The 21,955-nt window shown below is 34.9% G+C and overlaps 1 protein-coding gene across 8 annotated transcripts in view; it reads left to right on the top strand.

Annotated features, from left to right (window-relative positions):
• Positions 1–21,955, top strand: part of LRRC7 (leucine rich repeat containing 7) — a 550,975-nt gene that overhangs the window by 235,565 nt on the left and 293,455 nt on the right. For all 8 annotated transcript variants that reach the window (XR_008294946.1, XM_053214212.1, XM_027058879.2 and 5 more), the window contains one exon: positions 7,637–7,754. Coding sequence is in view for 7 of the 8 variants with exons in the window: in XM_053214212.1 (XP_053070187.1) it covers positions 7,637–7,754 (118 nt within the window). In the remaining variant the exon portion in view is untranslated. The remainder of the gene's footprint in view (positions 1–7,636; positions 7,755–21,955) is intronic.

Here is a 21,955-nt window from a genome sequence, read left to right on the forward strand (position 1 = left end):
TTTAAAATACATTCCTTCAGAGGAGACTTGTATTTACTTTTACCAGTTATTTGGGGGCAGTAGTAATCTAGACCACCTGTAACTCTGGATTGGGTTTTAAGGAGCTTTATAGATACTGTGAATTCCACACCCTAACTCCCCTAACTCACTGGAAGATAGGCTGTGGTTGGAAATCCCTAGAAGGCTAATTTTTGTTTTCTTTCTGTGTCTTTTTTATTTCTTCCTTTTCTTTTCTTTTTCCCTACCTTTTTCCTTTCCTTTCCTCCCTCCTTCCATTCCTTTTTTGTACCAGTTTTCCTTCTTTCCCTTCCTTTCCTTAGTTGTTTCTTTTTTTTACCTTTCCAATTTTTTTTCTTTCCCTCCTGTCTCTTCCTTTCCTTTCCTTCCCTTCCTTCCTTCCATCATTCCTGTCTCCTTCCATCCCTCCCCTCCCCCTCCCTCTCTCTCTTTCTCTCCCCTTCATTTCTTCTTTCTCTTTCTTTCTTTCTTTCTTTCTTTCTTTCTTTCTTTCTTTCTTCTTTTCTTTCTTTCTTCTCACTTCACTCAGAGCCAAACTGAAAAAAAGCATGCATTCCCCACCAACCCTCTTTGCAGAACTGTTTTTTCTAGTTCATTTACCCTTAGGAGATCCCAACTCTAACTGGTGTGGTCTGTAAGCCAAGCTCCCACTCTGTTCAGATCCCAAGCAGTTTTCCATCCTTCTATTTACAAAACAAAACAAAACAAAACAAAAACCACCTCAGCCTTCAGGCACCAGAGACCAACAGATATCACTGCAGCAAAAGTTAAATGTAGACCTATTTAACTCTATGCATTATAATTTTCTTTGTTATTCTGGAATTTGAGGAATTCTTGTACTTTACAGCCAGAATTTAGTTGTGTGTGTGTGTGTGCGTGCGTGTGTGTGTGTGTGTGTGTGTTTAGCTCTGCTTCACTACAATGTTTTTCTTTGAATAGTTAGTCCACCATACTGTTAAAAACAGAAATGGACAGTATCACTTCATGTCTTTATTTTCAGTGCTCAACATAGACCATAGCATATGATAGGTATTCACTAAATGTATTTTAAATGCATGTAAATGTTGTAGATTCAGAGCATTCACTCAAAGATCCAAGTCTCCTCATGCTTTGAAACTAATTTTCTGAAACTAGTTTCAGTTACACAGTCTTTGAGTGGGAATATCTTTAAATGCTATAGAAAGCCCCATTATTATTCCTCTTTAGCCTTCATCCGGCTAACTTGTGCTGTCTCTTGGGTGATCCATTTTTTCATCACCCCGTCCAGGTGTACTCTCATGAGTCAACCCCACCACTATCATCAACATAATTTGGTGCAGATATTCTCCTTTTGTGTTTTCATCACACCTGATATTTATCTTGGCAGACTTTTTATTCACATTGTATCTAATTTATTGTCTGTCTAAATATTAAATTGTAAGCAATCTGATCGCAGTTGCTGTGTCTTACTCACTTTGTGACCCTTTCACTTAGCATAGTATGTAGTTTGTAACAAGTATCAGTTAATGGTTTTCCATGAATAAATGAACATTATGCCTTTTAGAATATACATTTTTGGCTCCAAATATGTTTTATTTCAACACTCAGACCTTTATCTTTTGTATCAGCTCTCTTAAAAAATATCTAACCATTGGGGCGCCTGGGTGGCTCAGTCAGTTGAGCATCCCATTTTGGCTCAGGTCATGTTATTACGGTCCATGAGTTTGAGCCCCATGTTGGGCTCTGTGCTAATAGCTCAGAGCCTGGAGCCTGCTTTGGATTCTGTGTCTCCCTCTCTCTCTGCCCCTTCTCCAATGTCTGTCTGTCTGTCTGTCTCTCTCTCAAAAATAAATAAACATTAAAAAATGTTTTTAAAAATCTAACCATTGCTTTCCAGAGTCAGTAATTTAAATTGTGTACTCTTCTCAAACCAATTTCTGTCAGAGTTAAACTGCTTCATTTAGCCCAAGAACACTTCACTACAAAAATATTTTAAGATTCAAAACAGTTTTATTGTTTTTGAAATGTGAAATATCATTAACAAATGAAAACCAGGATAACCATTACCATTAACAGGCTTACTCTATTCACTATTAATTATGTTTTCTCTTTTATACTGTATGAAAGAATTGCAGCTATTTCATAATCATTATTTCATTTTCATTCAAAGCTTGAATCTTGCAAGAATCACTAAAATGCCTTCTTAATTTCTTTGCCAACTTGTAGACATTTTGACTCATGTTCAAAGCTGACTGCTTTGTTCATGAAATTTAGATTCCACTGAGATTGTTTACCTATCTGAAATTTCCAGTTCAGTGAAGTACCACTCTCGGCTGGACTTTGCCACTTTCCTCATTTTTCCCTTGGCTTATCTAAGTGTACTTTCAAAGATATTTATTCAGCATACACTATGTACAAGACACTGTGCTAGCTGCTTTGGCATATACAAAGGTGAAACAAGTTGATATCAAGATGAATTAAACAAGACTCTTGCCTTCAAAGACCTCATCATATAGAAAAGTAAGAAATCAATTACTATATAGGTATGCCTCTGTATCTGCATATATAAATACTCAGAATGTCTAACAGTTATCAAGCTCTTACTATGTGCCTAATACTTTTACAGTTTCATAAGTTATTCATTTCATTAAATCCAAGGCTATTAATCAATACAATAAGGTATGCCATCATTGTGCCACTAAGAAAGGTACACTCCTTAAAAATTGTAACTTGCTCATGATTGTACAATTCATTACAAATATCAAAGATGTTACTATGTAAAAAAAATGCAGTACTTAAAATTGATGAAATATATTAACTCATTTAAATATCTCAACAACCCTTCAAGTTAGGTAATGTTATTTTCCCATTTTTACAAGTTAGGAAATTGATAGAGTTCAGAGATGTTAGGTAACTTGCCTAAGATCACAGAGCTAATAACTAATGCATGGGAATTAAACCCATCAAGCTGATTCAAAATGCCATGCTTTTAACCTCTATACCAGAGGAGTCTTCAATTCTCCATGTAATAAGGTGTTTAGGAGTTTTTAGAACTATGCTCTGGACATAGATCATTTAAAAGTGAAAAAGAATATAGTGTCCTCTATTAATTATTTTATTTTATTTTATTTTTTTCCAAGTTTTTATTTAAATTCCAGTTAGTTAACATACAGTGTAATATTAGTTTCAGGTTTAGAGCTTAACGATGATCACTTTTATACAACACCCTATGCTCATCACAACTGCCCTCCATAATAGCCACCACCTATTTAAACCATCCCCCTGCACACCTCCCCTGTAATCATCAGTTTGTTCTCTACAGTTAAGAGTCTGTTTCTTGGTTTGCTCTCTCGTTTTTCCCCCATGTTCATTTGTTTTGTTGCTTATATCCACGTATGAGTGAAATCATATGGTATTTGTCTCTCTCTGACTTGTTTCACTTAGTATAATAGTCTCTTTGCTGCATCCACATTGTTGCAAATGGCAAGATTTAATTTTTTTTTATGGTTGAATAATATTGTATTGTATGTATATACCACTTCTTCTTTATCCATTCATCAGTTGATGGACATTTGGGCTTTTTCCATAATTTGGTTATTGTTGATAATGTTGTTATAAACACTGGTGTGCATGTATCCTTCAAATCAGTATTTTTTGTATCCTTTTGGTAAATACCTAGTAGCGCAATTGCTGGGTCATAGGGGTAGTTTCATTTTTAACTTTTTTTAAAAAAAATTTTAATATTTATTTATTTTTGAGAGAGAGACACAGTGTAAATGGGAGAGGGACAGAGAGTGAAACATAGTATCTGAAGAAAGCTCCAAGCTCTGTACTGTCAGCACAGAGCCCAACATGGGGTTTGAACTTAGGAACCATGAGATCATGACCTGAGCCAAAGTCAGACACTTAACCAACTGAGCCACCCAGGTGCCCCTGATTTTTAACTTTTTGAGGAACCTCCATACTGTTTCCCAGAGTGGCTGCACCAGTTTGCATTTTTTCACCAACAGTGTTAAAGGGTTCCCTTTTCTTCATATCCTCACCAACACCTGTTGGTGTTGTTAATTTTAACCATTCTAACAGGTGTGAGGTGATATCTCATTGTTAGTTTTTATTTGTATTTCCTTGATGATGAATGATGAGCATCTTGTCATGTGTCTGTTAGTCATCTGGATGTTTTCTTTGGAAAAATATCTATCTATGTCTTCTGCCCATTTTTTGACTAGATTATTTGGGGTTTTGGTATTGAGTTTTTTAAGTTCTTTACATATTTTAGATTCTAATCCTTTATCACATATGTCATTTGGAAATATCTTCTTCTATTCAGAAGGTTGCCTTTTAATTTTGTTGATTGTTTCATTCACTGTGCAGAAAAGCTTTTTATTTTGATGAAGTCCCAATATTTATGTTTTCTTTTATCTTCTTTGCCTCAGGAAACATATCTAGTAAGTAGTTGCTATGGCCAGTGTCAAAAAGGTTATTGCCTGTGTTTTCCTCTAGGATTTTAATGGTTTCCTATCTCACACTTAGGTCTTTAATCCATTTTGAATTTATTTTTGTGTATGATGTAAGGAAGTAGTCCAGTTTCATTCTTTTGCATGTTGCTGTCCAGTTTTGCCAACATCATTTGTTAAAAACTGTCTTCTCTCCATTATAGAAAATCCAACCCCCCCCCCCCCCGGCAAAATTGCCAGAACTGATACATGAATAAAGTCGCAGGATACAAATTCAGCATACAGAAATCTGTTGCATTTCTATACACCAATAATGAAGCAACAGAAGGAGAAATCAAGGAATCAATCCCATTAACAACTGCACCAAAAACCATAAGACTCTTAAGAATAGACCTAACCAAAGAGGTAAATGATCTATACTCTGAAAACTATAAAATGCTGAAGAAAGAAATTGAAGATGACACAAAGAAATGGAAAAACATGCTGTGCTCATGGATTGGAAGAACAAATATCATTAAAATGTCAATATTATCCAAAGTAATCTACACATTTAATGCAATTCCTATCAAAATACCACCAGCATTTTTCACATAGGTAGAGAAAAATAATCCTAAAATTTTTGTGGAACCACAAAAGACCCCAAATAGCCAAAAAAATCTTGAAAAAGAAAAGCAAAGCTGAAGGCATCACAATTCCAGACTTCAAGCTATATTACAAGGCTGTAGTGATCAAGACAGTATGTTACTGGCGTAAAACCAGACATAGATTGATAGAGCAGAATAGAAAACTCAAATTAACCCGCAACTATATGGTCCATTAATATTCAACAAAACAAGGACCTCTAATTAATTCTTGAGATAAATTGAGAATTTTGTGGTGATGATGAAACTTGAATTTAAAAAAAAGCTGTTTGAAAATAATTTGTCCGAATTTTGAATAAAATGGTTATAGTAATCAGATTAAAGAGTTAGTACATCTTACCAACATCAATCATGAGGCATTTGAATTTCCAAAATCTTTATATGTATAACTAACCACATTGCATGTGGGTGGACCTAATGGTCCTAACAGAATGATAGAGACTGTGCAAAAATTTAAATTAACATCTACCATGAGTATAGACATCTGTTTTTCTATTTTTTTAAGGGAAAATTAGTAATTAGTAAAAACAATCCATCAAAGTTTTTTTTTGTTTGTTTTTGTCTTTTTGGTTTTTTGGTTTTTTGTTTTTTTAGGTTTTATAAAAAGAGGTAGTGACACTTCTGTATGGCATTTTGAAATTCTAGCACTATGTTAAGTATTGGAAATAATCTTTATAAGGAGCCAAAAATGACGAACCAAAAGCAAGAAACTGTATGTTTTATCTTAAGGAAAAACCAGTGAATCTAGTTTTTAAAAAACTAATGAATTAAGAAATAACAACCATGTATTACATTGTTTTTGCCTATAAATAACTAATTCCATGAAAGAATAAGCACTAGGTAAATGCTCTGTGGGCCAATTGCACAGTCCTGGATACCAGACACTTTATCTGTGGAAATTCAGCAAAATACAATTAGAAATGTCAAATAGAAAAAAATCTCATTAAGATAATTCTTCCAGAAATGAATAAAAAATTCTGCCCCAACTGTTCATATCTTGAGTATTCAAAATAAGATTGGCAGAGCTAAAAAACCTAACATTGTTTCCCAAAATATGGTACTGGAAACACCCGCATCAAAATAATCAGATCAGTAGAGTGTATTGTTTAAAAATGCAGATTTTGAGGGGCACCTGGGTAGCTCAGTCGGTTAAGCGTCTGACTTCGGCCCAGGTCATGATCTCACAGTTCATGACTTTGAGCTCCACATGAGGCTCTGTGCTGACAGCTTGGAGCCTGGAGCCTGCTTCGGATTCTGTGTCTCCCTCTCTCTCTCTGCTTCTCCCCAGCTCATGCTCACAGTCTGTCTCTGTCAAAAATAAATAAACTTAAAAAAAATGCAGGGGCGCCTGGGTGGCTCAGTTGGTTATGTGTCCAACTTCAGCTCAGGTCACGATCTCCTGGTCTGTGAGTTCGAGCCCGGCGTTGGGCTCTGTGCTGACAGCTCAGAGCCTAGAGCCTGCTTCGGATTCTGTGTCTTCTTCTGTCTCTGCCCCTCCCCTGCTCATGCTCTGTCTCTCTCTGTCTCAAAAATAAATAAAAACATTTAAAAAAAAAATTTTTTAATGCAGATTTTGATCCCCATCCCAGACCCATCATGTCAGTACTTCTTTGGGTAAAGCCCAAGAATCCACATTTGAAACAAGCACCTCGATTTACCAGTGATTAAAACCATGCTGGATGTAAGAACCATTGCTTTAACACTTAACTCTTCTCCACGTAGTACTTTGGACTGATGGCAGATATGAACCAATCACTAGTGATTTTTTTAGCTAAATATCAGAAGTTAAATGTTTTGGGGCACGTGGGTGGCTCAGTTGGTTAAGCGTCCAACTTTGGCTCAGGTCATGATCTTGCAGTTCGTGAGTTCAAGCTCCACTTTGGGCTCCATGTTGACAACTCAGAGCCTGGAGCCTGCTTCAGATTCTGTGCCTCCCTCTGTCTCTGACCCTCCCCTGCTCACACTCTGTCTCTCAAAAAATGAATAAACATTTAAAAAAAATCTTTTAAATAAATAAAAAAAAGAAGTTAAATGTTTTATTTGCTAGATGTTTATGGCACTGTGGAGGGACACAGAGAAATATGAGCCCATGTATTCAATTGTATCACAGTACTTGCATGCCAAATAAACAACGGTCAAACATGGTTAAATGGAAGTAATACGTGGTTGCAGAGAAAGAGAATTGAGGTTACCCTGGTAGCTGTGGGAATAGAAAGGAAGGGACAACTCCAGAACATATTTGAAAGAAAAAAAAATCAATAGGATCAGAGGCAAATTGAACATTAATAGTAAACAATAGGGGAAGAAACAATCCCTTGTGTTTTGAATTTGGATAGCAGAGAATAGTGACGCACTAACATGGAGATGGAAAATGAAGCATTCTGAAAAGAATTGAGAATATGAGTGTGGAAGAAGGTGAGACTTTTGCAGCTGGTCCTTTTATTACCCCATTTATAAAGATGGTGATTTGAATTTTGTTGCTGAGTTTATGTATGAATGGATTTAACCAAACTGAAATCTAATTAATCATTATTTTTTTTACAGCAATTGTTCAACTGTCAAGCTCTAAGAAAACTAAGTATTCCTGATAATGATCTTTCAAATCTGCCAACCACTATTGCTAGTTTAGTTAATCTTAAAGAACTCGACATCAGTAAAAATGGTAAGATTCTCATCTTATCTCTAAATAATTTGAATTTTTATATGAAGACATACTTTGTTTTCTCTTAGCAAATGATATAACACTTTTTATTTGATTTTGTTTTAACTCCAAGTTAATTTTGTTGAAACGTTAAATCTTAAACTATAAATCAAAGACAGAAAACCTCTCTCCCCTCCACTTATTAATATCTCTGGCTCACTCAGGCCTTATTTCCCCCCTGTATTCAGATATGTGATTTAATCTTTTGCAGAACATTTTACTATCTTTACACCACTTATTTTCCTCATAATCAGAGTAAAATTTTTTCCTGCATGTTCAGTGAGGTGTACCTATTCACTGTACTTGGAATTGAACTCCCAATTTCCCTTACTTTGCTCCATGTTTCCACATAACACTGACCATCTTCTCAGTATTATAGAATTCACTTACTTTTTATGGTTACTGCCTATCTTTTCCTGCCTCAGATTGTAAATTCTGTTATTAGGCAGGAGGGATTTTTCTGTTTTGGTCACTGATATATCTATCTCAGATGTCTTGAGCAGTGGCTGGGAAATAATAAGTGCTTAGTAGTATTTGTTATATTCTGGCCAAACTCACATGTGTGGTGATGTTAATGCTGATGCTAATGTTGATGTTCATGTTGATGACATTTTCCTTTAAATGTTTGTGGGATTTCCTGTGTTCTCATATATTCATAAATCTTCCAAATTAACTTGGCTCCTTATTTTACTAGAATAAAAGAAAGATTAGTCAAAAGGTTTATGTCCAGGCACTATGAGGATATAAAACATTACCCTCAATCATTAAACAAGTTGGTTAAACGTGTGTGTGCATGTATGTGTGCATGTATGTGTGTGTGTATGTGTGTGTGTACATGTGCGTGTTGCTTTTTTTTTTTTTCAGGCAGTATGTTTGGTGCCAAAGGAACAGGCGTAAACAAAACAAGTCCCTCCCTTCATGAAACTTACATTTTAATGGATGCATTAGACATTAGACAAGTAATTATGGATGATTAAATAAACAATTAGTGTGAAGATACGTTGGATGTGAAGGGCATGTATACTAGTAGAATAAATCCAGTTGCTGTGGTTAGGGAAAGTTACCCTAAGAAATGATACCTAAGTCCTGACAGGACAAATAGAAGTTGTTATTCAGTAGCTGTAAAATTTCATTTATGCTGGATGAGTAAATTATAGAGATCCACTTTACAACATGGTGCGTATAGTTAACAATGTTGTGCAATTCAAAAATTTTTAAGAAGGTAAATCTCATATTAAATGTTCTTACCACACAAAAAATATGGAGACACAAGGAAACTCTGAGATGTTTTGGATAAATCTATTACCTTGTTTGTGGTGATGTTATCACTGGTATTTGCATATGTCCAAAGTCATTACGTTATATATATTCAATATGTGCAGTTCTTTGTGTATCAGTTATACTTCAATAAAGTGTTTTTTTAAAAAAAAAGGAAACAAAAAAATAAAGGAAAAACTAACAAGCATACTAAAAAAAAAAGAAGAAGAAGAAGCAGCAGCTAGGTAAGACTGGTTTGACATTCTAGGTACATAAGGATCTTAATGTGTCATTAAAGACCACCAGAAAAATCTCTTGATCACATGTAAACGTAGCATACCTAAGAAACTCTGGAACATCCCATTTAAAATTAAGATCCTGCTGTTATTATCCACTAGATACACACTCTATTTCCTTTCCCCGTTTCATTTTCTTTATACTATTTATGAGAAACCGACATACTACATATTTAAATTGTTTATATATTGTCTAGAGTCCCATTTACTAGAATTAAATTCAGTAATGTTCCAATTTTGTTGTTCTAGTCACTGGTATATCTTTATTGCCTAAAACAGTGTGTGGCATATTATAGAAGCTCGATAAATATTATTGATTGAATTCATGAATGTTCCTTTTGGAACATGGAACACTTGTTGATAGTACCAGTGTGAATTGCTAGTGATTTCTTCAAGTCTATGAGTCTAAGAGTCATGGAGACATCTACAGTGTCACTAGGGAAATAGGACTAACACCTATAAATAAATATCATGAGGCTGTACAATGAGATGCTTAAGTATATGGCACAAGTTACAATGATAAATTCTTAGAAAATTAAGACTATTTTATTAGGGAATTATTCAATAAAGGCTATGGATTGAGGAAGTGAGAACATTTCATTTGAAGAAAACAGTATGCAAACGGGGACACACACATCTCTCTACACCAACCTGACTTACCACTTGGAGGGTTTTCAGGAAGACAATTCTAAAAGGACCACATGTTGACTTAGAATAGCAACTAAATTTAGATCCATTGAAAGATGACATTACATCTACCTTTATTAAGAATAGATTTATAGGCCACATATTTGTGTGGATTGATATTTTGGTACATATATATTGCTTATATATTTACATATATTAACACATCAAGTTCTATTTTGAAATTACAATTTATGAAAAATATTATATGGACAAATATAATGCATCCCTTGGTCTTCAGTCAGCTTTAGCTGAGTATTCTGAGTAAATAAATATCTATTTTTTAAGAGGATTAGAAAAAACTTTTCTAAATATAAACATGAAATTCCTAAGAAATATGTTATTTTTATAATTATCTCCTAGTGGCCCTCTTGCATCAAGACATTTTTGTTGCCAGGAAGTGAATTGAGAGTTGTATGTCCTCTATTCAGAAAGAACTCTGTGAGCATCCTTAGAAGTCCTTATGAATATTATTAGGGACTTTTTGCTGTGCTTATGGTCTCTATGTTCTGGAAATATTTATGCAAAAATACATGCTAGACATGGCAAAATAATCTGCAAAGTTAGCAGCACAAAAGGTTTGAGGAACACGATGATATATCAGCCATTGCTAAAAGTTACACAGACAGTAAAAGATTTTGACACATCAATACTTTCACAAAATTGTACCTAAAAAAGCTATCCCTGAAATCTGTGGCAGAGATCTAGATAGTTACTTAAGAGCCATAACTCATCCTTTGGGAATCTGTCAAGGGAAGAAAGACTAGATAGGAAAAAGTAAGGGCAGTGTCAGCATCACCGTTGACAAGGTTGGAATAGTCCTGGTGGAAGAGTCAAGGCATGAGAGAATATAATCTGCATTGGCATTTAGGTACAGACAGTAGAATGATTAATTTGAGGCAGGGACTCACTTAAGGACTAGTCAATCTAGGTAAAAATTTGCTTGAAATGTGCTTGAATTTGATATGTGACCTTTTATGACAAAACTAATTCACTCGGAGGCTGATTTTAATTGTCCATGTGGCCCCCAATCTTTACTTTTCACATCCATTTCTGCCACTTGAAATCCTGTTCACTGTTTAACTTCCATAATTTAAAATTACTCTTTTATATTAAAACATTAGATAAGTGAACTATTGTGTATAGAAAACATCTACACTATTTGTGTGAATAGCTTCCATCTACCTCTCTAACCACAACTCCAAAGGACCCATATCCCCTTGCATTTCATCCTCAGGTAATGCCAGATTGTTGTTCCCAAATGCATCAGGCTGGCTACTCATGACACAAGGAAACAATACTATTTTGTCTGCCCAAAATATTCCTTCCTTCCCACTGCTGTAACTCCTCAACCAGAGTCCTCATCACCTTTAAGAGACATTTCAGATGTGATTTATTCTGAGATACATTCCTGACCTTTATACACAAAGAGAAGTAATTGTTCATTCATCTGTGATAACTTTATGCCTTGTATATATTTTCATTTTGAACTTATCTCACTGTTTAATTTCTGTATACCCTTATATATATGATTATATTATGCAACTCTTGAAATCAGGCACTATCTTATTCATTTCTTTATTTGGAGCTGCTAAAACAAAGGCCAGCAACCATGGCAGGTGCTCAATAAATATTTGGCAAATAAATAAACATTATACAGAAGCATTTTTTAACAAATATACACTTGTATATTTATATTATATTCCATTAGGGACCTACATAGAATAGGGTCCCCACCTGCTATCCTGGGGAACTGTTAAGTGTAACTGAGTGCTGGAAAAGATGGAAATGGCACTGTAATACATAATGAATAACTACTAAAATCAGCACTAACCTGACATGTAATAATATATTTAATATCTTTGCTGTCTGGAATAATGACTACTTTGTGTCAAGTTTTGGTCTCTTCCTTGAGCTTCAGATTGGTATAGCCAACTGCAGGGCTGAACATAGCCATAATACGTTTCACAAATACCCCAAACATTGTATTTAAAACCAAATGTCATCTACCCTAACCTGCACTGTTAGAATTTCACTGTTACATTAGAGAATCTACATTGTAGCCTATGTCAACTGAAGTACATTAAATAGGAGAATAACCTAGCCATATCTGCAATTTAGAAAGAGTGCTAACGCTACTTTGTGAAGGATGAGTTTGGTAATGGTGGTGGGAATAGGGGGGATAGGGAGACCAATTAGAAGGCTACTTAAGTAGTCTAGCAAAGAGACAAAGGGACTAAATTAAGATTGTAACAATGGGAATGGTGAGAAGGAAACAGACATGTTTCCTCCATGTGCATTGAGGAGATAATTTGCAAGATTTGGTAACTGAATGCATATGGGAGTTGAAGGAAAGAATAGATTTTTACATTGAATGCCTACAAGTATTTCATTCCACGCATGTTTCTGAAATTTGTCCTTAAATGATCAATGTACATGTAATGATAGTAGCTAAAGTATCAATATTCCCACTGTTAATGTTCTTGCCAACATTTGGGATTATTAGATATTTTAAGTGTTGGCTAATCAGATGAATATATAAGGGTAGGTTGGTCATTTGTATTTCCATAATCACCAGTAAAGTTGGCATTTTTAAATTTCTTTTTATTGGCAAGTGTAGATTCTTTCTTTACAAATTGTCTTTTTGGCACATTTTCATTTTGGCCCATTTTATTTCTTTTATTGTTTGTCTGTTAGGTTCCTGGTGATTCAAAAGATCTATTTACTGTGAACACTTTTTCCTTGTTAGTTAAATGGGCTACAAATATTATCTCCCAATTTGTGGTTTGTCTTTTCACTTTGCTTAGGATGCCATTTGTCATGGAGAAGTTGCCAATTTCAATGTAATAAAATTTTTCACTCTTTCCTTTATAGTCTGTATTTTTAAAGCTTATTTAAGAACTTCTTTCCTACTTTAATATCATAAATATATTTCTCTATATTTTCTTCCAAAAGTATTAGTTTTTCTTTTCACATTGAGGCCCTTAAACCATTTGCAACTTACTTTCCTATGCTGTATGTAATCAAAATTTATTTTTTCCATATGAGTAAGATGATTAATTGGTCCAGCAACATTTATTACATCATCCCTTGTTTCCTCATTAATTTTTAATTCAACCTCTTTTACATATGAAAGACATTTTTTTCCAAACTCTTTCCTGCCCTGTCAGCCCACTTGCCTGTTCCTGTGCCAATATCACATTTTTATGATCACTATAACTAATATTAAGTTTCAATATCTGATAACCCAAGACCTCATTTTTTTTCCTTTTCAAGAGTGCCTTGCTATTCTTGGTATTCAACTCTTCCATATGAATTTTAGTTTTAACTTCTTGAAATTTTTAAACAATTTATTGGCATTTTTTAATCGGCTTGAATTAAAGATTAATTTGGGGAGAAATGATATGTTTGTGACAGTAACTATTGTAATCTATGAGCATACTATGGAACTTTAGCTTTATTTAAGTCTTATTTTGTGTCTTTCAATAAGGTTTTGTGATTTCCTTCAAGAGAGACTTTCACACATTTTGTCAAGAGTTATCTCTAAGCAGTTTAAGTTGCTAGTTTATATTGTATTCATTTTTTAAAAGTGATTTTTACAGCTTTAGTTCATGTTATATGGAAACATTATTAATTTTCATATTTTAATCTTACATTCAGCAATGGTGCTGAATTGTAAGTTCTCATACATAACCACTAGATTCTTTTGAATTTTTTATGTATAAAATTATATTTTCTGCATGTGACAGGTTTTTCTTTCCCACCCTTTATATGTTTATATATTTTGAGTCATTTTTTAATAAGTTATAATTTCCAAGGAAATCACCTATCCCATCATGTAGATACTCAATTTTATTGTCAAACATCACCCATAAGCTTCTCTTATGTGTTTCATATATCTCTACCATATCAGTGGCCATTTGTTCCTTTGTATTTCTAATACTGTTTACTCATGACATCTTTTACTTTTAAAAAAAATTTTAAACATTTATTTATTATTGAGAGACAGAGAGAGACAGAGCATGAGAATGGGAGGGGCAGAGAGAGGGAGAGACACAGAATCCAAAGCAGGCTCCAGGCTCTGAGCTGTCATCATAGAGCCTGAAACGGGGCCTGAACTCACAAACCACAAGATCATGACCTGAGCCAAAGTCCGGTGCTTAACTGACTGAGCCACCCAGGCGTCCCATGTCTTTTACTTTTCTTTTTTTTAATCATCCATCTTGCCAGAAGTTTTTCTACTTTACTAACTTTTCAAATAATACTCTTTGGCATGTTAGTGTCTCTATTGGTTGGCTTGTTTATTTTCCATCATTGATTTTTACTTTTCTATTTCCAACTGCAGCAATGTTTATCATTCTCCTCCTTTCTTAGGATTTACTCAGTTACTTTCAGTATTCTAACATATTTGAGACTTTTTTAGTCATCACATTATTCTTATTGAACTATATTGCAGACTACATGGTCTAGATTATACTGATTTCTCGTTATTGACTTTCACATTGTGGCCAAGTGTATTGTCAATTTTATAAATATTTGGTTTTGCTTGTAATAAAAATACATATTTGGGTTGCCTGGGTGGCTCAGTTGGTTGGGCTTGTGAGTTTGAGCCCTACATCAGGCTCTTTGCTGACAGCCCAGATCCTAGAGCCTGCTTCGGATTCTGTGACTCCCTCTCTCTCTACCCCACCCCCTGCTTGCACTCTGTCTCTCTCTGTCTTCAAAAAATAAATAAGTGTTAAAAAAAATACATATTCTCTGGTTATTGAGTACACACTAAGGATCTACTAATAATATAATATAATTACATAAGATGATTAGATATAGATAGATATAGATATAGATATAGATATAGATATAGATATAGATAGATATATAAAGACACAGAGAGGGGAGAGAGACAAGTAAATAAACATTCATGCTCCATTTAAATCACCCTTCCTCTCTTAAGTCTTTTTGTTACCAAAACTACATGCAGCAATCCATGGGTAAATGCATCACTTTCCATGCCAATGGATTTTTTATTATTTATTCGTTAGATCTTAATTCAGTAGTAAAATAAAAATCCTGTTTATCAGAGATAAACACATTTTATGATATTGTGATCTCTGAATAAATAGTCTATGCCTTTTTGTAGAGCTGATGCATGGTCATAATGGAGTAAATTGTTTTATATGGTAAAGCAAGACAATGAATGATAAGGTTTAATTAGGCAGTGGTTCAGTTTTAAGTCTGATGTTGATTTATCATAGCTTCAGAGAGACTGATGCTATAATTTAACGATTTTAATGAAAATGAATTAACATGAAAGCCCTTCCTAATTCTGCAGCAATTAAGTGATTTTTCTCTCATCCTCTAAAACTTATTTCTATGCAAGAAGAGATTTGAACAGCATCATAGTGGGCAAAATCACTATTGTTAGTTAAAATGAAAGGCAATCAGAGTTGAAGGCATTATTGTGTGTTTTACTAACTTGCCAATTATTCCACCCTTTCCCTAAATGCATGCAAAACACTAAGGACAAATAATATCCTCAACTTTCTATGAGAGTGAGTTTCTCTCAAATACACTAGAAAAAGAAGAAATGAGCAGCCAATTATATGATAAAAATCTTTAAAATTTTCAGCATAAGAGAAAGAGATTCAAGAAGTATGTATATAAATTCTTAGGGAAGTCTATTTTGGGATGCTTTATTATGAGCTGGGGAGAATATGTTACCATGCAGTTGTTCTCAATTAACAATAAATGTGCTTTTTGGTGTTTGGCAAATCATTGGACCGTTTGTTTAGAGTAAAGCATATTATTTTGCCCTATTAAATGGCTCGCTCACAACACTCTTAATGTGTTATTTATCTGAAAATCACTAGCACTTGCCTTACTCTAAAACAGGTTTCCTTTCTACAAAGCCCATTTCTACACAAGATTACAGTGTTAAAATAAACTAAGGATTGACTCCCTGTATTTCCATTAGAGAATATGATGGCAACAAATACCAGGCCTGTGTCCTTGTCACCTTCTCAGCCTGATGCCAGGACTTTTAACTTTTTCTGATGTCTTCGTCAGGAAATAAAATCAACAAGCAATGCTTATGTGTATTATCTGGATTTACTCCACGGGGTATGGAGTTTACAATCGGGTAATATAATATATATTTTTAAAAAGGAATTACCCTCACCTTCTCATCATTCTGAGGTCTGTTCTGTCACCTAAACTGAAAACTTTTCCTTGAGTAACAGCAGAGCCTTTTCTGAGCTGAGTGATTAACCTGTTTTCTGTGTCTTTGTAAATCCTGGAAAATTGTAAGAGAAAAACATTGAACTGATAATGAAGCATGTGAGCCCTCTCTCCTACTCTGACTCCCTCCCCGCATCAATATAAACTCCTTGAGAACAAAAACTGCTATACCACACACTCCTTCTCCATCCTCAGTGGCCACATCAATGTGCAGGCAGTAAGTGCTCAATGAAGTGGTTGATTGATAATGAAGGAAGAATTCATCGATCGACTATGAAGTTAGATTATGAAGCAGTTCATTTCACTGTTAAGAATGTTTGTTTTTCAATGTGCTTATTTTTGAAATAGAGAAAGGGAGAGAGGGAATCAGGTATCACTCATTAACTCATTTTATCTATGTGAGATTTATTCCTCTGTGAATCAACTCATTGTTGGTCAAGGTCACAGAGACTTCTCAAAATGTTTGCCAGACATGTCCCTAAGGCAGAATTAGTTGCCTGACTGTCTGGAATTATTCATTAGCGTACCTGCATTTGGTTTTTCTCTTCATAATACCACTAAAATAGACATAGTCTTGCAGGATACTTTTTGATTATCCTTGCTTACCTTCCTACCGAGTTCTCCATTCTCTTCACCAGAGTGGTTAGAGGTAAAGCAAACCATTCCAGTCTGTTTATTCTTCTTGTTTTTTTCTCTCTCTTTCTTTTAAGGTGTAACTTGCCTATACAGTTTCTCACAAATTTACTAATCTAATTCCTGACTGTGTTTCCTTTCTCATGCAGTAGATTGCTCCCTCTGAAATCTCCCTATAATCATTGCTTCCTACTCAGTGGAGTATTGCCTCATTTACCAAATATCTTTGGGGAATGAGGGTTTATATACAAACTAATTTTCCAAAATAAAATTATAATTTATCCTTCTATATATCAAAATATTTAATTTTATTTAATCATTCTGGTTGGAAATTGTTCCAAGGATGTTTCATATTGCATTATCTTCTTTAAATTGGTGTAATTAATGCAATTTAAATTTTCCAGGTTGATTTGAGTTCATCATGGGCTGTCTTATTGAACTTTTATTTTTAATATGTGTAGCTGCTTGCCTCTAAGAAAGATAAGAATGATAGACTTGAATAGTTCTGTTATTAATTTTGTAGTTTTTCCCATCATCCCTTCTATTATCAGATTATCAGTTATAATTTATTCATACTGGCACCCCTTCCTATTTGTTCCTTCTAATAACTGTCAGTTGAATGGTATATAAGGAATACAAACATTCTGAACTAGGTTTATAGCACTTGTTGCAGATATGTTAAATTCAGAGATAAGGAACCTTATTCTTGAGCACTATACTTAAAGTTTCAGGAAGTTGATACCATCTGAAATTTGACTGAAGGTAATTATACAACAAATGCAGTTTACTATGCACCATGTAAGAATGCTACGTAGTCAATTATGAATGTGCACTAAATTCAGAGTTCCAGAAAGTTTAGCTTGTTTGTAGTTGACGTAGACAGTATGTATGGAACAAATGCAATATATAGTGCTTTGTTATAAATGCTACCTTACGAATCTTGGGTAGCTAAGACTTATACCCCAAAGTAGTTTAAACCCTAGATTTGATGGAGGCAGCTTAACCTAGATAAAATTTGATAGTATTTGGAATAAGGTTGGCCTTGTTTCAAATCCTGGCTTCCCCCGCAAGCCTCAGTTTCTTCATTAGTTAAATGGGAGTAATAAACCACTTTATAAAATTGTTATAAATATGAAATAAAGCAAGGTGCTTAAAACTTGTCCTCAAAAAATTCTATTTTTATCTGCTCCTAAATCTAATCCAATATACTAGATATATAAATAGCCTGCCTGCCTTCTCAAAATTGAAAACAAAATAGCAATTATAAAAATTGGTATCACAAAATAGCATATAAAAATATTAAAATTTTCTAAATTTATTTTCTTCCTTTATTTTATACAAGGCATAATATTAAAGTTTTTGTCTTTTATCAGCATATGGCACTTATATCACATAGTGAACCATTTAGACTGATGATATCTGTGAAATTCAGTAAACAAGTTTTTCAACATGCACTATCCACAACTATTATCATGCATACTAATTCATACAAAAATTATAAGCAACAAAAATAAATTTGGTTATTAAAGAGGGTCTTCTTTTTAAAAAAAATTTTATTTTATTTATTTTGAGAGAGAGGGAGAGAGAGTGAGGGAGAGAGAGAGAGAGGGAGAGAGAGAATGAGCAAGTGTGAGCAGGACAGAGAGAGGGAGAGAGAGAATCCCAAATAGGCTCCATCCACACTGTTAATGTAAAGTCCAATGCAGGGCTCGATCTCACAAACCATGAGATCATGACCTGAGCCAAAATGAAGAGTCGGATGCTTAACTGACTGAGCCATCCAGGCACCCCAGTAATAAACATAAATTTTAATGCATTAGAGAACACTAAATCATTCCAAATTTGGTATTTGTAGGAAGTCTTTTATGTTTTTTGCTAAATATTTATCTTAGAGAGAGAGAGAGAGAGACATAGCATGAGGGGGGGTGAGGGGATTGCAGAGAGAGAGGGCGACACAGAACTCAAAGCAGGCTTCAGACTCCGAGCTGTCAGCACAGATACAGACGTAGAGCTCAAACTCAGGAGCCACAAGATCACGACCTGAGCCGAAGTTGGACACTTAACCAACAAGCCACCCAGGTGCCCCAATTTTATGTTTGAATAGAAAGAGATACCTTTCAATCTAAGCCCTCTGACTAAAATCAAGTTTCTTTCCATATTTGTAAAGTATTTTAGTTCATTGCTTCAAGGTATTGATGTGAAAATATAATTAGATCCAATTTAATAAACACTGACTTTTCATTGTTTTCCTAGGTCTGATCTAGGTACTGTCAGGAACATTAAGAAATTCATGTCAACTGATGAATCTCACTCTCTAACTCCATCCTCCTATTTTTCCAGATGACTTTCTCTTATAGCTCGAAACATGATTTAGCCCTGTCAGAACCACCAATCTATTAATATTCTGACATATCTTTCCAACTTTGCCTTTTTGTTCATATATTTTCTTTTTCCCTCTTTACATGGCTTGGATTCTGTGGTCACTTGTCAAATGATACCCTTGACACCTTTCCTCCTTTTATATCACTGTGCTGGCTCAGTAAAATTACAAACCTGGTTGAACCCAACTCTACCTATTGCTAAAAGGATCTGGAAAAAACATTCAATCACACTGATATCACTTTAAATTCATGATTGAAAATCTGAAATGCAGCCTTAACACTTCTCCAAAGTCACGTTTTACTTCCTTAATCCATTGCCTCTCCTCTTCTTGTGATTATTTTATTTGTTTTACTCTTTCTTCAAACTCCCATACCTTCTCTCCTATCTTTATGGCTACTGATTCTACTCCACTGAGAAAATCAAAGCTCTCACATGATAACTTCCCCCAGACACTTACCATCATATCTCCCCATCTACAAGCATCTGCACTCGTATTCTCGGATTCCTGCCCATTAGTACAGATGAACTATTCCTGTTCCTCTCTGAAGCCACTGAATAACCACCCTCTCTTGCCTACCCATGGATATCACTCCAACAATTCTCCTTGCTTTCTACTACATAATCAAGGTTTTTTTCTGCTTGTTTACTCTAATTGGTGTATGCACATGCTGTTATTTTTCCATTCTAAACAAAACTTCTTAGCTCCTCTTTCCTGAATGACTCCCCCTCCCCCTGCTTGTAGCAAAAGCACTAGGTGGGGTTGTCTGTATTCTCTATCTACAATTTTGTTCCTCTTCCTCTCTCAAACCACTCTTATCTTCAAGCCCACTACTCCAACAACATCATTCCAGTCAAGATCACCCTGATTTCTTCATTACTAAATCTACAGGCAGTTTTTGGTCATCATTTCACTTGACCTATCAGCATCATTTCAAACAACTGATCACTTCTTCCCACTTGATATGTTTACTTCTGGCTTTTAGAAGTCAATACTTACTAATTATCTGTCCCATCTGTCAGATTGATCTTGTTCAGTCTCCTATGTTGATTCTTCCTCTTCTCCCTATCCTCATTTTGGAGTCCTTCATGGTTTGGTTCTTGGTCCTCTTTTCTTCATTATCTCACTCACATCATTGGTGTTCATATTTTGTCTCATGGTTAAATGCTATCTATGTAATCATGGATCCCCAGTTTTTTGACCTACAGTCTAGACTTCTCTCCTAAACTCTAGATTCATAAAAAACAACTACCTGACATCTCCTCTTAGAAGTCTCAAATTACACATGTCCAAAAAATGAACTGTTTATCTTCTCTTCAAAGCCTACTTCACATATTGCTTTTTCTCATCTAAGTTAAAGGCAACCCCTTCATCCAAGTTGCTTGAGGCAAAAAAGCCTACAGTCATCCTTGATTCCCCCCCTTTTTTTTTTCCATACTCCAGATCTAATCTATCAGGAAATCCTATTGGTCTTACATTCAAAATACATTCAGGCTCCATTCATTTCTCTCTCCTTCGACTACTTTCACCCAGAAGTAGACCACCATCAACTCTTTTCATGTTTTACTATACAGCCTCCAGTTGTCCTCCCTCTTACAAAGGCCACCTTACTCGGGAACCAAAGTGATCCTCTTAAATTATAAATTAGATCATAATACACTCATGTCCTTCAATGTCACTTTATTTCATTCAGAGTAAGAACCAAATTCCTTGCAATGGCTTAAGAAGCCCCAAATGGGTTGACACCCTCATCTGCTCACCCACATACACAACCTTATTATCCCTCTGACTTAATGTTTTGCTACTTTACTCTTCCTGGCTGTGTTTTAACCACTCTGGACTCCCTGCTATTTCTAGAATACACCAGGCATACTCAGGCCTTATAGAATTTTCACTATTTATTCCCTGTGCCTGAAAGGCTCTTACTTTCCACCCTCAGACATCCAGTCATATGTGTCTCTATCTCTCAGTTTCAAGTCCTTGCTCAAATGCCATCTTCCCAATCAATGAGGCTTACCCTAATCACCCTGGTTAACTTGGACATTCCCAGGTATTTCTGATCCTTTTCATTCTGCTCTAATTATCTTTTCCCATAGCATTTCTCATTGCTAAGATACTATATGATTTTATACATTGATATTTCTATTAATTATCTTTGTTTTATTATACAAATTTCTCTGATAGAATATATAAGCTCCACAAATGAAGAGAATGTGTCCTTCTTTTTTATGCTATATCCCCAATATTTCTTTAATGTTTATTTTTGAGAGAGAGAGAGAGAGAGAATGAGTGGGGGCGGGGAAGAGAGAGAGGGAGACACAGATTCTGAAGCAGGCTCCAGGCACTGAGCTGTCGGCACAGAGTCCGATGCAGGGCTTGAACTCACAAACTGTGAGATCATGACCTGAGCCGAAGTCGGATGCTTAACCGACTGAGCCACCCAGGAGCTCCTGTATCCCCAATATTTAGTACAGTTCTTAACAGAATAAGTATTCAAATATTTGTCTAATATATGAAATGACCCATTTCTCTCAGGGACCCTATTATTATAGTTAACGACTCAAATATCAGAGAATATCAAATATACAATAAGATGGTAAATTAGTGAATCTTCAACTTATAAGCAAGTACCATGTCATTATTTTTTGAGTATCATTTCATTTCAGACATTATATAAT

Source organism: Acinonyx jubatus, chromosome C1 (genome assembly GCF_027475565.1).
Source record: "Acinonyx jubatus isolate Ajub_Pintada_27869175 chromosome C1, VMU_Ajub_asm_v1.0, whole genome shotgun sequence".
Lineage (NCBI taxonomy): Eukaryota > Metazoa > Chordata > Mammalia > Carnivora > Felidae > Acinonyx > Acinonyx jubatus.